Below are 16,147 nucleotides of genomic sequence, written 5' to 3' on the forward strand. Positions count from 1 at the left end.
TTCTTCTCTCTCTCTCTCTCTCTCTCTCTCTCTCTCTCTCTCTCTCTCTCTCTCTTTTTTTTTTTTTTTCAGGGTGCACATCTGACACCCTTATAGTAAAGTGAGTGGTCACATTCTGGAAAGAAAGTAGGGAGGAGGTCCTTGGTCACACCTTCTATGTCTAAAGTCATCTGAAAAGCATAAATCTCTCGGGCACCTATCTGGTTTTCATTCAGCAGCTGGGCTGCAGTCGTCTAAGGCAAAAGGAACGTCTATTTTGGCTGCTACTGCTCTAAATCATATGCAGAAGCTGCAGGGACAGATGCTCCTGCTGGGATACTAACAGAACCTGCATTAATTAGGAATACATATTAATACTTGACAGAAATAGTTAAAAAAATGGCTGCGTGGGCAAGAATTTTGTTCAGTTTACTGGCAGTCCTGCAACTTTCCTGTACTGTGAATGCTCAAGGAATTGGTGAGTGAAATATTTTAATATTATTGATAATCATTAATATAGAATAGCTGTGTCATGATGCATTGTAGATTTTATGATGGAAAGTAGTAGAAACTGCTTCGGGGGGTTCTTCTGAGTTTCACTCTTAGAACAGACTTTATTACGTGTATGCTGGGCAGCAGTTAAATAACAAAATGCTCATTAAAAAGGATTTATGAATTTGCATACTGTTGCTTTTTGACAAAAACCTCATCTCCACAACTTTTGAAGGGATGGAATATCTGAATTAAGTTACTGGAAATGAAAGGAAGAAATTTATATTTCTAATCATTTTTGTATTTAAATGTAATTATGAAATCACAGAGTACAGTTGGGTTTTTCAATTTATGAAAAAACTGAGACATATGGAATATTATCGACCAATAAGGTTTCTTTAAAAGTCAGTTGAAAATAAATGCACCAAAAACCATTCCAGTGGAGATCTCACCAGGGCCCCATCATATGATGTGGTGGTTCTAGGTGTGAATTCAAACACATCATAAACTGGTACTAAACCCAAAGAAAGAAAAGAGCAGTGTTTGTACCTCTCAGTAGCTGTGCTTAAAGCACCACTTTAACTAAAGTCCTGCTGTTATTATGTAAGTAAATGTTGAAAAAAAAAAAAGATATGTTTGTATAAGTACTTGGCTCTTACTTTTTATCCACTTTCAAGAACAAAGTGATAATGAATGTTTCCTTATACACTTATGCTTGGACATGCAGTTTTTTGTGTGAACAGAGATTAAGTAGATTTCTGTTTTGCAGTCTATGAGCTTCTGGAGTCTTCAGAGTGTTTGCCTGATCTGTTGCAAGGGGGACTGAAGACCAAGAATGTGAACGACGTTTTCATCCTGACAACTTTCCAGCTCCATAATAAAGCTCCAACACGTGTTTTTCGCATCTACAACCCTTCAGATAACAGCGACTATTTTGATTTTTCCGCACATGGAAGACTCAACAAAGGTACAGCTTTTTAAATTTGAAAAATAATTGGTCATAAAATATAAAGTAGTGTCTGTTTACATTTGCTGATGATAAAAACAACAAACACAAGTTCTGATTTTATGTATTTACTTTTTTTTGAGGGGGAGAAATTCATTAACAACAATGATCTTTGACTTTTTAAATCTCAGACGTTTATTACGCTGACTAAAGTACAAAAAAAAAACATTCCCTTTGGTATTTGGCTGTATTTGATGCCTGCAACACACTCCAAAAATCTTTTGACAGAGATAAAGTGGAAAAAATATAAGGAAAGTTAAGGAAATATATAAAGAAAATATGAGGAATATTCCAGTTATAGCTTTTTCAAAATTCCACTTTAAGCAAGAGAATATAAAAGTTATAAAACAAGCACCATCACCACCTACCCCACATAATGCTGTGAAAGATTCAGGGTTAAATCTCAGTCCACAGCAGAGGCAAGGGCAGAAATGACTGTAACTGAAGGTCAAACCCTCAGAGGGCATGAGAAATGTATGTGAAATACTGCATAAACAATGCATCCTGAAACTATATTGCGCAACAGTAAATGTATATATTAATTCTATATCGGAAAACTGTTGAGTTCTTTGAGCCCAAACTAATTCAAATTGTCCAAAAGGAAATGGAAACGTGGGTTGTCTGTGCCAGAGATGAAAGGGACCATCAAGACTCTTTTCAGTGAAAGGTGAAATAGTGCGAAGGTACCTTAGATGTGGCAGCCTGAATTATTATACTTGTGTTTTAAAGAAACACATGCTGCCATCACAGTGGCGTATTTCCCAAGAAGTCCATAGTTATTGCTGCAAGGCAAAACCCAGCTTCATTCTGCATGTGTGTGTCCTAGTCCTCCATGAAGAGGAGAATCAGCTTTATATACGGCACAAACGTGTAAACATTCCACCTGTAAAACTGCACTAATTTGTATCTTCAGTTCAGATATTAAAACTGTAATTAAAAAAAAGGTGATGTAACACAGTGGTGAAGATGCCTCTCCCACACCTTTTTGTGTGTTAAAGGCATCAAATCCTAAATGTGTTTATACTAAAAAAAACTGTCAGTTTGTTGAGTGAAACCATTCTCAATTTGTTCAAGAGAATGAATAAATCACAGATTGTTTTTTACAATAATACCCCAAATCTTTCAGAAACAGGATTTGTAAAAACAGATGAAAAGTTCAGGGGTAATCACTGCACATATGTTAAACCCTAATGAGCTACTAACAGTTTAGGGTATGTTTTACAGTTCACTGATGACATTTGTGAGTTATTCTAACCAAGATTGGTTTAACTTAATATTTTCCTCCAAATTATCAGTGCATTTTTGTTACTGTGCCACAGGACTGATAAAAAACATGCCTGTCTTGATTCTATCAGGTTTTCCTGTACTTTGACTGCTTCAGAAAGCAGTTGGGATGGAACATTCTTTATAATTTCAGTCTGAAAGGGGTGTAGCCAACTTGCTGTAGGCTGCATACTGCTGCTGCTTTACAGTGAACAGTATTTACATGCCACTTCAGACACTTTACACTTGAACCAAGTCCTTAATCTCTCTGTCTCCCTCTGATTCTCAGTGTCACTGAGGTATCTAAAAAGCAATGGAAAGACGGGCACTGCCAACTTCATTAAAGTGCCACTGGCAGATGGCCGCCCTCACAATGTCTTGCTGCACTTCAGCGGGCTGACTCACGGCACACCCAGCATGTCTCTGTATGTGGACTGCAAGCTGGTGGAGACAGTGGAGGACTTGCCGGTTGCATTCAAGAACCTGCCTCCTGGCCCCAACAGAGTAGCATTAAAAGCCATGCCATCTACAGCACAGGTCTGCCAGCCTTCTTGACAACACATGTTCAGTGGCAACAACGGACAACATTGTTTATATTATATAACACTGACTGAATTTCAAAGACACATGAAAAAAAGAGTTCAAACTAACAACTAAAAAAGATATAATAATAAAGATAATTTTATAAATAACCTTGTTATGCTGTGGAACGACTAGGTTCTAGTGAGCCCTGTATAAAAACACTCAGACAAAAATGAGCCTTGACTAAAATGCTTTTCTTGTCTTTATTTAAACCCTGCTACGTAGCCCTGTTATGTGATGTTATTAGCTGCCACAGTAGTGTAACAAAGTCATAGAACTATAAATTGTATTCAAGATAGAAGTATTAATGCTTGAGGTCATGGCACCTAGAGCAAAGTTCATAGACAATGTAGGCTATATACAGAAGCTGATGGACTGACTTGCATTTAATATTGATTTGTATTAAAACAATAACCCGGAGACTTTGTGCTCTAAGAGTATGACTTGCTTTTCTATTTAAAACTGATGTACTTACATTTTTGGTTCTATATTTACTGGAATAATATTTTTGCTTTAGGACAGCATGTCAGACCTTAAGCTTGTCCTGGGTGAGTCTATTGAGAATGTTGCGGAACTTCAAGACTGCACTCTCCAGCTGGGTGAATCACTGCAATTACTGGGTGAGAGACATCTTCTGATTCCATTAGTAGTGCCAGTGTCATTGTAGCATGGTGCACTTATTATTTTCCTAATCTTTATAGGACTTACATCAAAGCTGGAGCCAGGCCCTATGTTTGAACTTGTACGGATGGTCCAAGAGCTGAAAGAGAAGATGGACCAGCAGGTACCATTATTACATTTTTCTTCAGATGCCTTGGGATATCGTAAGGCTCTTATTATATGGCCTCTGCAGATACAGTGTTTTCTAGGTCACTGTGTCCTTGTTCCTAACAGATCCGCGAGACTGCCAATATGAGAAAAATAATTATGGAATGTGTTCCATGTGGTGAGACTTTTTTCTTGCTCACTTCCTTCTATGAGTCCTAATATGAAAACGTTTTCAATTAGTACTGACATTACACCTGCCTTCACTTAAGCCCACATTATAAGCTTTTTTAATGATGATGTTGATTTATTGTGGCAGACTAACTGAAGCACTGGGTTAATATTTAGATGGACCAAAAGTAAAGCCAGATTCACCAGCCAGGTGTGCACCAGGAGTGTGTTTCCAGCAGAGCATGTGCATTGAGACACAGCAGGGTTTTGTATGTGCCCCCTGTCCTGAGGGTTACTCAGGAGATGGAATCCACTGTGAGGATGTGAATGAGGTAAGTTTCAGCAATATATAGTAGTAGAAAGTAAATGTTTAAAGGGCCTCTATACTATATATATTTTATATATAACTATATATTTCTCTTGCATTATTTCCTCCTAAACCCTACCGCAAAAAAAACACACGTTTGTTACAATCATCAACAACCGCAATAATATACTTTTATATGGCCATGTTTAACTTCTTCTAAGTCATAGAATTATGTTATAATTAAATAGATGCCTTTGTTGTTTAGAAAATAATCTTGTTTTTGAAGTCTGGATCTATTTTAAAATGTGATTATATTAAAACAAATGACAAATTTATTTTTATATATTTTTTATTTTCCATATCACAAATATTTGCTTGTGAATTTCTGTGGAACAAAACTCACTAGGGGCAGTGTGGTGTAACCGGAAGTGTCAGCCTGGAGTCCTGGGTTCAATGCTTGTTTCAAGATATTTTTTCAGAGAAGTGTCAGGTGTTCTTCCTGTGTCTGTGTGGGTTTCCTCCAGATTCCCCCGATTTCCTCTAACAGTCCTAAAATGCATGTTGACAGGTCAATTGGCTGTGTGAAACTGACCACTGGTGTAAGTGTGTGACAATTTTCCACAGGTGTGAGTGAATGGGTGAGTGTGTGATTCCCTGCAGTGGACTGCCCCCTATTCAGGGTGTGTTTCTGCCTTATGCCCAGTGATTCCAGGGTGGCACTGGATACAGTGCAATTCTAATCAGGAGGAATGATTACAGAAGGTGAATGAATGAATGAATGAATGAATAAAACTACTCAAATGATGCCAAATAGTATTTATATTTAATGTGAGTTAGGTTAGGATTAGCTAAGTGTTTATTTGAAGAAGAAATAAATAAATGAATTTTTATTTACGGGCTTTACATAATAATTTGGAAGTCTGCAGCATATTTAATTCCTTGTCTGCTTTACTAATAATTTTATTGTAGCATTGACCAGCCATTCTGTGTTTTTTAATTATTCATAGGTTTGTGATTTCAGGCCCCTCTTGCAGACGGTTGGTGAGAGAAAAGTGTCATAACAGATTAGTTTTCTCTGAGGAGTGAGGAGAGACTTTCCCAAAAAAGCTGCATTTTAATTTTTTCCATTACTTACTGCAGGTTGTTATCTCTCCTTGCACAAGGCCAGTGTCCTACTTTTTTACAGGATAATCTAATTCATTCAGCGAAACCCCATGTAGCGCCTCTTCATCAAGTCTTTATTTGTATTTCATTACTGCAGTCATTGTCCGACTGCTGCAATTTGGATTTAAAAGTGATTTTATGAAGGATTTAGGTAATTGATTGGCAGGAAAGCAAATGTTTGGCAATTCTACCAACAAATAATTGCATAGGTTTATGACATTCAGCTCTGTAAAGGACAGTCTTGTAAGTGTTGTGATTTGTATGCTGGCAGTGTGAGGTGAACCCATGTTTCCCTCGTGTGCGCTGCATTAACACGGCTCCTGGATTCAGGTGTGAGAGGTGCCCCAGAGGCTACGTTGGGTCGGAAGTGCAGGGAGTGGGCCTCACTTATGCCCAAACCCACAAACAGGTAAGAAAGCCCACAGCAAAATTCAAAGTATGTAAAATTGTCATCAGGCTTATTAATATCTGATCCATAGTGAGTCATATATTTTGTTTTTATTCCTGACATAATTCTGTGATTCTTTCCGCAATTAAATGTTTCCCTCTATATTTGTGCTTGACATGTATAATTTAGTGGCCATTCATGTCCAGAATCCTAGCCACTGGAACCATTGTTATTATGATATGCCTTTATAGGACTTCCTGATTTAGACTAGGGTAGGGCTGTGTAACAGGTATATCATGGTTTTTAAATTGTGGGTCTGAAAATGAGCACTTTATTTTAAAATTATGATGTTATATAGGGTTACCAGATTTACAGGTTTACACCTTTATTTGCTACACAAAACATGGGAATTTCTTTTTTAATTCACCCGAGAACTTACATTTGGCATAGCTGCTCGAGATGAGAAAGGTACATGAGCTTTGCCTCTGACGTAAACAAGGACTACTGACGTGCAGACTGACCAATTAAATGTTGACAGAGAAGGTTATCGACCAATAACGGTAGCTCTACAGTCAGACCATCCAATCAGAAGATTTTAGGCTACTTCACCACGCCCTCTTCTCACTCACGCGAACCAATCGGAGTAGGGGAGGCCGGGACTAGTTTGTGAACGAAACGCTTCTCGAAGTTCTATGTAAGCTCTAGAAAAACAAAATAAGGACGTCTGGTCACCCTATGTTACACCTGCTCTGTGTCTTTTTGGTTAGTAGAAGGCCAAATGAAGTCATTAATGCACATTTACCAGAGCCACAAAGAGAGGGCACTGTTGGAGCTCACTTACTAGTGATGTCATGCTCTGAAAATGGTTGGGGAAAAAACACAGGTCCAGTAGCCCACCATAGTGCTTTTAACACGGAATTAAAGTAATACCTAGTAGAAACAAAACTGAAAACAGACAAAACACCATGAAGACCCTTCAGTACACTTTGTGCTGACAGATATGAGGCTTTTTTCCTTTAAAGTGTGTGATTTGAGCCTCAGTTTGCTGGAACGTGGTCTGTGGTGTTGTCCTGTTAGTCTAACTGGCTAGTTTCTGCTTTGCTGGACTTTGCTCCCTCAAACATGAGTTTTCAATTGTCAACACTTATGTCGTGTGAGCTGTTGCTCAATGTAAACCCTCCAAATTCCCTTCCCTCCAGGTTGTGGACACAGATATGTGGCTCAGTGCCAGCACAAGCCAGAGTAATATCATATACCATGCTAATATTTTAAGATGAAGATATGTAAGGGGATACTGTCCCTCCCTAATTCAGACTTCATTGAATAATTTGCTTTTAATTAGTTTTTACTAAACATACATTAGATGAGTGTAGACTAAGCTGAACATGTCATGTTTAGGCCTTAATATGTACATTTTGTTTTAATACATGATAATGTAGCAGGAACTGACATTATTATTATTTTTTTACATCAGACCTGCAATGACATTGATGAATGCCAAAGCTTGGACAATGGAGGCTGCACCCCTAATTCCTACTGCCATAATACTATGGTGAGATTTTACCTTCATTTCTGTGTGTATTTGTGCTTGCTTATGTCCTTCATTAATGTGGTTCTTCATTCATTGGTTCTGCTTTTTCTCAGGGCTCCTTCCGCTGTGGAGAGTGTAAACCAGGCTTCTCTGGAGATCAGTTGAGCGGCTGCAGACCTATTGGACCAGGCTCTGGTTCTGGGACAGGGCCAGGCTCTGGTCCTGGGACAGGACCCGGCTCTGGTCCTGGGACTGGACCAGGCTCTGGACCTGGGACTGGACCTGGCTCTGGTTCTGGGACAGGTTCAGACTCTGGTTCTACTGTTTCTGCTTCTCAGTCCAGCAGGAAGTGTGGGAACGGACAGACTAACCCCTGCGATGTCAACGCTGAGTGTATAGTTGAGAGAGACAGAAGCATCAGCTGTGTGGTGAGACATTATAATATAATATCTCAAAGAATCCATTAGAGTATACTGTGCAGATCTCAAGATGCTCTTAACGTATGAATAACAGTGAACCTATTTAATCTTTGTTTCACTCTGTGAAGTTAAGGTAAGGGTAGGAGACAGCAAAGTAGATGCAGGCTGGAACTAATCACAGCATTAATCAATACCTTTCCATGAGTGGGCTGGCTGACACAGATACATAATAATATCCCTGAATTTTTCCTTAATGCATTCTTCCTTTTGTGACAGTGCAACATTGGCTGGGCAGGTAATGGTTACATTTGTGGGAAAGATACAGATATTGATGCCCTTCCTGACAGGGAACTTCAGTGTCAGGACGCAAACTGCAAAAAGGTGAGTCTCGTGTGGCATTCTTCACCATTATATCCATCAGGATTGAGTCTGAAAAGGCTAATGATCATATCCATAATTCTCTAGGACAACTGCATGTTCGTGCCTAATTCTGGCCAGGAGGATGCAGACAGGGATGGAAAGGGTGATGCCTGTGATGAAGATGCAGACAGTGATGGTATCCTCAATGAGAGGGTATACATCTGGAATCATCACACTGTAAAACAGACACTCATTTATGGCTCTTTAAAACAATCTTGATTTTCTCTGTTGGATCATAAAACAGGATAACTGCTGGCTGAGTATGAATAAAGACCAGAAAAACAGTGACGATGATCTTCACGGAGATGCATGTGACAACTGTGTATATGTGAATAATCCAGACCAACGGGACACTGACCAGGACGGACTGGGAGATGCTTGTGATGATGACATGGATGGCGATGGTAACTAATGCTACATTTTATGATTTGGCATTGAGTTAAGGTCACAAAAACACACTTGTTTCCATTCACCAGGCCGTACTTATCACTGTAATACATGTTGTAAGTTCACTGGACAAAAATAAGTCACTTGCATCATTTCTTGCTTAAAGGCGATGTTGACCTTTTTAATCAAAAAACAATTTTTATAAAACGATGAGGATGTTTTCTAACCATTTGTTGCTCTCCAGTCTGGAGTCTTGTGTGCTCAAAACAGTCTAATGTGTTTACAAAGCCAGAGTGTCTGTAAATGGGTAAAAAACCAAAGCGTTGTGGTCCAGTATGCTAGGCTTTCTGTCTCTCTCTGCTTATGGCAGAGAAAGGTCATCTGGGCTTTTTTAGAGAACGAAAAGAACTCTAAACAATAAGTAAGATTTGGTATTTTTTTTTAGAGTTATAGAGTGTAATTACATTTTACAGCACTGTACTGAAATCAAGGGGCAGGGGAAGGGGAGGTTGGCATGGTTTCCTACCTTCTTGCAAAAGTTACATAGTTCTGTTTCTGCGGTGCTGAATAAAGCATCACAATGATTTTGAAGCTACATTTGTAAGTGAAAATACTCCCTATTGTTCCTTTTTCACTTAAACATCCAGTCGTCTTAATGACAGCAGCGGTCTGGTCTGGTAATACATGACTTCAGTCTCAGATTATTAATGCTGACATGTCCTCATTCCAGGATCACAGCTGCAGGAGGTCAGCAGACACAGTGAAACACTGGAACAGTTTGACTGACCAGAAAAGGTTACAGACCTTAATTCAAACTCACAGTTTGCAACAGATTCTGAAATAAGCATGTGCAAACTCTGACAGAGAAGTGCACAAAATTCATAGATCAGTGGCCTAAAATGGACAGGAACCTTGTCAAGAGAAAGGGTAACTTGCCCTAATAGTACTGGTACTTTTATTAAAAGGATAAGTAACCAAGTATAAGAAAAGACACTAATTAATTCATTCATTGTCTGAAACCACTTATCCAGTTCAAGGTCACGGTGGGTCTGGAGCCTACCCGGAATCATTGGGCACAAGACAGGAACACACTCTGGAGGGGGCGCCAGTCCTTCACAGAGCAACACATACACACACACACATTCACTCACACCTACGGACACTTTTGAGTCAACAATCCACATAACAACATGTGTTTTTGAATCATGGGAGGAAACCGGAGCACCCGGAGGAAACCCACGCGGACACAGGGAGAACACACCAACTCCTCACAGACAGTCACCCAGAGCGGGACTTGAACCCACAACCTCCAGGTCCCTGGAGCTGCTGTGCCACCATGCTGCTTTGCATGAAATTAATTGTTCAATAATTACAAAAATGGTACAGAAAATATATGCTTACAGGTGGTTATTACTCTTACTAAGTTTAATGTATTAAAGAGAATAGTACAGTAGAAAGCTGCTTTAGATGCTTTAACAATATACAAATGCATATTACAACAGCTGTTGTTTGTTATACAACTTTTGCATTTGTTAATGTATTATAAAGTCGTTTGTTTATCTGTATGGGATCCAGTGCTGGCCAGAATTTTCCCCTTCTCTTCCTTGCCTCGCTGCACCTCTGAGGGCATGCGTTTTTCTCTCAGTTAAATGGTGCATTCTGTTTTGAAATATCTGTTACAGTCCGCCTGTTTCTTGTCCAGCTTTTTCTGGGGCTTAGGTCATTTTTTATGAGGGAGAACCAGAAGTGACTGTGAGGCTGCATTTTTCAAAACACCTCTTTTCAATGAGCTTCTTAATAGTCCTTCAGGTGACAGCATTAAGCCTGGGGCATTCATTCTTACAGTAAAAGTCTCTTTGAAGCCCAGTATCAGTAATGACAATTATATGTTCCAGTCTGAAAAGCGTAAGAAAAGCACAAGCCCAGACAGAGCTTGACATTTACAGTGTGTTCACAGAGGCGAGGCTCCAGGCACTTTACTCAGTGGACTCCACCGAACAGAGTCTGTTCATGTCTCGCAGGGCTAAACCACATTTCCACTGCAAAGTCCAGCCAAGAGCTGATGACCAGTGGAAACTATTCTGTAGTGGCCTGACTAAAACACTGCCACCTTGTGACACAAGGCCCATGATAAACAACATATGCACAAAAACAGCAGCAGAGTGCTGTACACGTCAGACTTTTTGTTTTTGCTCCATTCAGTGACATTTTAGATTTGACTTCTTCTAGTACAGTTTAGAAATGTGGTCAGTAAACAGTTTACTCAGGTTTGTTTTATGGACAGTGAGGATTACTTAACACTTACTGCCACAAAAAATCAATAATCAGGTATTTTTACCACATTTTAAAATGTTTTTCTTAATTAAACGTTTCCAGTAACTTACAGTCAGGGCTCTGGGGTGTCCAGCTTTAAGTATTGTTTATCTGATGAGGAAAATTTGATGGTCTATATTAACATTTTCTCTTATATAATAAACAATGACACTGCTCCAATGATATTTATTCAATTCCTTTGGGTAGTTACCAATCAATTTCCAACTGTTTGTGACTGGGCAGGTTTGAAAAATATTCTGGATAACTGCCAGAGAGTTCCCAATCCTGACCAACTGGACAGTGATTATGATGGCGTGGGAGATGCTTGTGACAGCTGTCCTGAGGTGCCCAATCCTAATCAGGTACACAATTCCATATACCACAATTCTGTCCCTTAAATTTATATATATATATATATATATATATATATATATATATATATATATATAATGTGTGTGTGTGTGTGTTTTTCTCACTGTTTGCTTGGTCTGGTAGTCTGATGCTGATGATGACCTCATAGGGGACACCTGTGACACTAACATAGACAGGTAAAGTGTAGTCACATCATCCTATGGATTAATATGTGTTATAAAACTTGTTTACCCATCAAACCTGACACAAGTCTTTTTGCAGTGATGGAGATGGACACCAGAACACCAAGGACAACTGTCCTGACATCATCAACAGCTCACAGCTGGATACGGACAAAGATGGGCTTGGGGACGAGTGTGATGATGACGATGATAATGATGGCATTCTAGATGATAACGATAACTGCAGACTGGTTCCCAATCCAGACCAAGAAGACACAAACAGTACACACTCCCCCATACATTTCAGCACCCCTAATTAAAATATGCCTTGTCAATTTTTACATTTGTCTCTGTAATGAGGTGAAGAATTAAACTGCTTTGATAGCCCTGGGATGACCATTAAAAAAGAGGCTTACTCTAGAATCTCTAACACATCCAGGTCAATACGTGTCAGTATTAAGGCTGTTTCATAATACAAAGAAAACGTGAGAAAATATGAGTAGGGTACCACTAGTTCATTTGAGAAGAGTGCCCAAATGACCACAGTATACAGCGTTGGTAGTTTGCTGGTATCATATCTGATGGTGGGATGGAATGATGTTGTGTATTTAATCAGATGATAAAGTGGGTGATGCCTGCACTGGAGACTTTGACCGGGACCAGGTGATTGATCGGATTGACACTTGCCCTGAGAACGCAGAGGTGACACTGACTGACTTCAGAGCCTATCAGACTGTTGTGCTGGACCCAGAAGGCGAAGCTCAAATCGATCCCAACTGGGTTGTCCTCAATCAGGGAATGGAGATCGTCCAGACCATGAACAGTGATCCAGGACTCGCTGTAGGTCAGTGCAACCTCCCTCACTAGAATGTGGCAATACCAAGACCAGCAAAGCAAAAAATCTAGAGCAGTGTTCACCACCCTTCCCCTGATAGTGTACAGTAAGTTCTAGTCTGAATGGCTCTTAAAGATAAGCCATTTATATTTAAGAGCTATATCTGAAGAGATTAGATATAATCTCTTTGCATGAGTGATGATGAATGGCAGTCAAAGTGGAGGGAGTACCTTATTTCAGAGGGGGTGCAGCAAGGCAAATGAATGAGGCCGGTCTGAGCACTGCTAGCATTGTGTGTCAGAGATGGGTGGCTTGAAAATATGCTATTATACAAAATGGGAGTGCTGCAGAAATGGTTTGGGAATCACTAACCAGACCGGCTCATGTTTAGTCCACTTGGTCAGTCACAATGGCACCTGACGACTGAACACTTCCAGTCTTAAAATCAATAAACATGTATGGGATTATGGGAGATGTGTGAAGAGCAGAAAATCCACCCTACAAGGGAAGATGATCTCCAGGAGCTCATGGCTGCTGACCATTATTTCACAATCTGATATTCAATCAGAGATAAATTTCTAGTTCTTGTTTGTTTCAGGTTACACAGCCTTTAGTGGAGTGGATTTTGAGGGCACCTTCCATGTGAACACGGTGACTGATGATGACTACGCTGGCTTCATCTTTGGTTACCAGGACTCATCAAGCTTCTACGTGGTGATGTGGAAGCAGACAGAGCAGACGTACTGGCAGGCCGTACCCTTCAGAGCTGTGGCTGAGCCTGGCATTCAGCTCAAGGTTCCTTCAGCTCATGTCTTTATTCCTCCCATTAGCCTCTAACAGTGGGGTTCTGTGATTATCATTAAGCTGCTCTTTTGGCCTCAGCAGAGGTTATTTTTAGAGCTTCAGGAATGGCCTCCACTGGTGAAGCATGTGCAAAAATGTTTTAGTGTGATGTCTAGGTATGCAGCACAGTCCAGTGATTGATATAGCCTTTAAATAAAGATTGCAGCAGTTATTTTAGTGTCTTGCATACAGAGCTGAGTATTAGCTTTATTTACTATGCATTTACTTAAGCAGTTAATATAGATTTGTACTTTAAAAATTTATGTTTTCTTCTACTGCAGTAGATTTTAACCATTATACAGTTTTGCTGGTGTGCGCCCTTGTGATTGGGTCAGTCACACCACTGATGTAGGAGCTTGTGCATTCACCCCTTTATAGTCGGATGCCATATACAGAAGGTCCAGTACAGTTCTGTGAGATACTCAGTAATCCAGTAGTGTAATTCTATTCCAGTTGTTTTTATACTTTGAGTTCTTTTTATGTCCTACCACTTCAGTCATTATTTTACAGAACTAACATTACTTTTACTTGGGTGTGGATCTAGGCTGTTCTACCCACCTCTGCTCTCTCATGATTCAAGGCTGTAAAATCCAAGACTGGGCCTGGGGAGTTCTTAAGGAACTCTCTGTGGCACACTGGAGATACCAAGGATCAGGTGCGCTTGCTGTGGAAAGACCCTCGTAACGTGGGCTGGAAGGACAAGGTCTCGTACCGCTGGAATCTGCAGCACCGGCCTCAAGTGGGATACATCCGGTGAGATGCCTTGTAGGGCTTGCGTTCTACTTTTTTCTTTTGAGGTACTACTGACCAAACTTGTAAGGTTTACCAAAACTAGTCCAAATTAAATCTTACATGATCACTTTCCAACCTAACATTATTCTTTATTCAGCCCAGGATCCCCATTTGATCAAAAACACAACACAGAACAACCAATCAGAAGAGAGGTCATTTTTATATCAGTCTTAACAACACAATCAAAATAACTGATGTAATTCTAAGTGGGATTTGCAATTTGTCTAGCAAACATATGGTCTGTGGGCTGAACTGTTTTTTTTTTCCATCATCATTTGACTTAGAAACTCAGTGTAATGTTTATTATTTCATATAAACTATATTTTTATCCCTTTTAGTCGCATTTAGTAGCAAAACAATGTAGATAATGTTACAGGCAGATAGCATTATTCAGATAAATAGATATATTTTAATCATATTTCCTTTTGCCTTTGAAGCGTGCGTTTTTATGAAGGCACTAGTCTAGTGGCAGACTCTGGGGTGGTCATTGACACCAGCATGAGAGGTGGCCGCCTCGGGGTCTTCTGCTTCTCTCAGGAAAACATCATCTGGTCCAACCTGAGATATCGCTGCAATGGTGAGAGGACTATTTGCGCTTTGATAGCTCTTGGCTTATTTGAACCAAATTTCCAGATGGAAACTTTTCTAGAGACATTAACACATTTCTCTCTGCACTCTCCTTTTCCAGACACAATCCCTGCAGACTATGAGGAGTACACTGCCCAGCACATCTCCAGCTAAAAAGGACACAGATGTGTCAAAAAACATGCAGGAATTTAAATGGGACCTCTTGCTATAACTGCAGACATGACTAATAATTATTAAAAAGAAAAAAGCATTTGTTCTTGATATGAAAATGAAATGTGTGCATTATTTTTCTTCATTGTTGGTCATGTTTGTATTTTTCTAAGGGTTGCTTTAAACGTTCTATAAAATGTGTCTGTTGGCAAAGGGCAAAAGCAGAATTGTGCTTATTTTGAGCATAAATAGTTTTCTATGCCATCTGTTTAACTCAGATACTGTATTTAGGCATTGGCTGTCAGTCTGTTTTGATGGGATGGGGAGGGTGTGTGTGTCACAGGCTAGTGACGATCTCTGATTAATATATATCTTTTTTTTTTGCAGTATGCATCTCATCTATTTCTAAAAGAGCACTAAAGATTTTTAAACCAAATCTCTGTAAGTCAAATCTAGAGCACATACAGAATAGCTTTCTAGGTTTAAAGGCTAAGCACCAGCTCTATGAAAGTGTCAAACAAATAAATACAGTGGAATTTGAGTTCCTAACTTGTGTTTAGTGATAGTCAGAAAACATGTTATTTCTTACTAATTCAAGGAATAAGGATTAAAAGGTGTGTTACCTGGTGTGTTATTTTTGGCTGCAATAATTCAATGTACAGTGGGACATCTGTGCAAAAATGGCCCAAAGATCCCAAAATATCCAGAAAATTGACTAAATTTGTCAACTTCAAACGGGCACTTTGGAAAGGACCATCCGCTCACTCTGTTATCTGTAGCTCACTTCACTGGCGCTTTTCCAACAATATGGGCATGTAAGGACACCAACGAAAGGTGTTCAAGAGCCTCTGTAACATGGAGGTAAACAGGGTAAGGACACACACTTCGCCTGATTTAGTTGGTGTTAGTTAACGTTAGCTTGACTCGCTAAACTCGGTGTCTCAGATTATACTCGGCTACGTAGCTGCATTACGGAGGTTTAAAGTGTCGGATGAATTCGAGTTCGACTTCGATCACATTTACAAGAATAACGGTTCCTCTAAATTTGAGTTTAGCTTATTGCTAGGCTATTGTCATGAATAATGTTGGTTATTTAGCTAGATAGATACTATCGTAACAGTCAGTTATAACGGTGTTTTACCGCGGCGTTGTTCAGCTGTTGTCCACCAATGACGTCACGGTTGCGTTCAAGAATTTCCGTAGCGAGCTCGGGTTTTTC

The 16,147-nt window shown here is 39.6% G+C and overlaps 1 protein-coding gene across 1 annotated transcript; it reads left to right on the forward strand.

Moving 5' to 3' along the window:
- Positions 1-378: 378 nt before the first annotated feature.
- On the forward strand, positions 379-14,990 carry LOC136676439 (thrombospondin-4-B-like). The gene is made up of 22 exons (XM_066653464.1): positions 379-457; positions 1,241-1,438; positions 3,030-3,277; positions 3,840-3,942; positions 4,024-4,106; positions 4,217-4,268; positions 4,436-4,590; positions 6,001-6,138; positions 7,592-7,669; positions 7,762-7,856; positions 7,992-8,076; positions 8,344-8,448; positions 8,533-8,640; positions 8,732-8,891; positions 11,431-11,549; positions 11,683-11,735; positions 11,821-12,002; positions 12,337-12,564; positions 13,154-13,350; positions 13,979-14,151; positions 14,628-14,767; positions 14,879-14,990. The coding sequence occupies exons 1-22, from the start codon at positions 379-381 to the stop codon at positions 14,929-14,931; spliced, it is 2,832 nt and encodes a 943-aa protein (XP_066509561.1). The 3' UTR covers positions 14,932-14,990.
- Positions 14,991-16,147: the final 1,157 nt, after the last annotated feature.

This window comes from Hoplias malabaricus, chromosome X2 (genome assembly GCF_029633855.1).
Source record: "Hoplias malabaricus isolate fHopMal1 chromosome X2, fHopMal1.hap1, whole genome shotgun sequence".
NCBI lineage: Eukaryota > Metazoa > Chordata > Actinopteri > Characiformes > Erythrinidae > Hoplias > Hoplias malabaricus.

Coding starts and splice junctions, on each gene's coding strand:
- LOC136676439 (XM_066653464.1), top strand. CDS start 379: ATGGCTGCGTGGGCAAGAATTTTGTTCAGTTTACTGGCAGTCCTGCAA. Junction 6,139..7,591: donor ATGCCCAAACCCACAAACAG/GTAAGAAAGCCC, acceptor TTTTTACATCAG/ACCTGCAATGACATTGATGA. Junction 13,351..13,978: donor AGCCTGGCATTCAGCTCAAG/GTTCCTTCAGCT, acceptor TCATGATTCAAG/GCTGTAAAATCCAAGACTGG.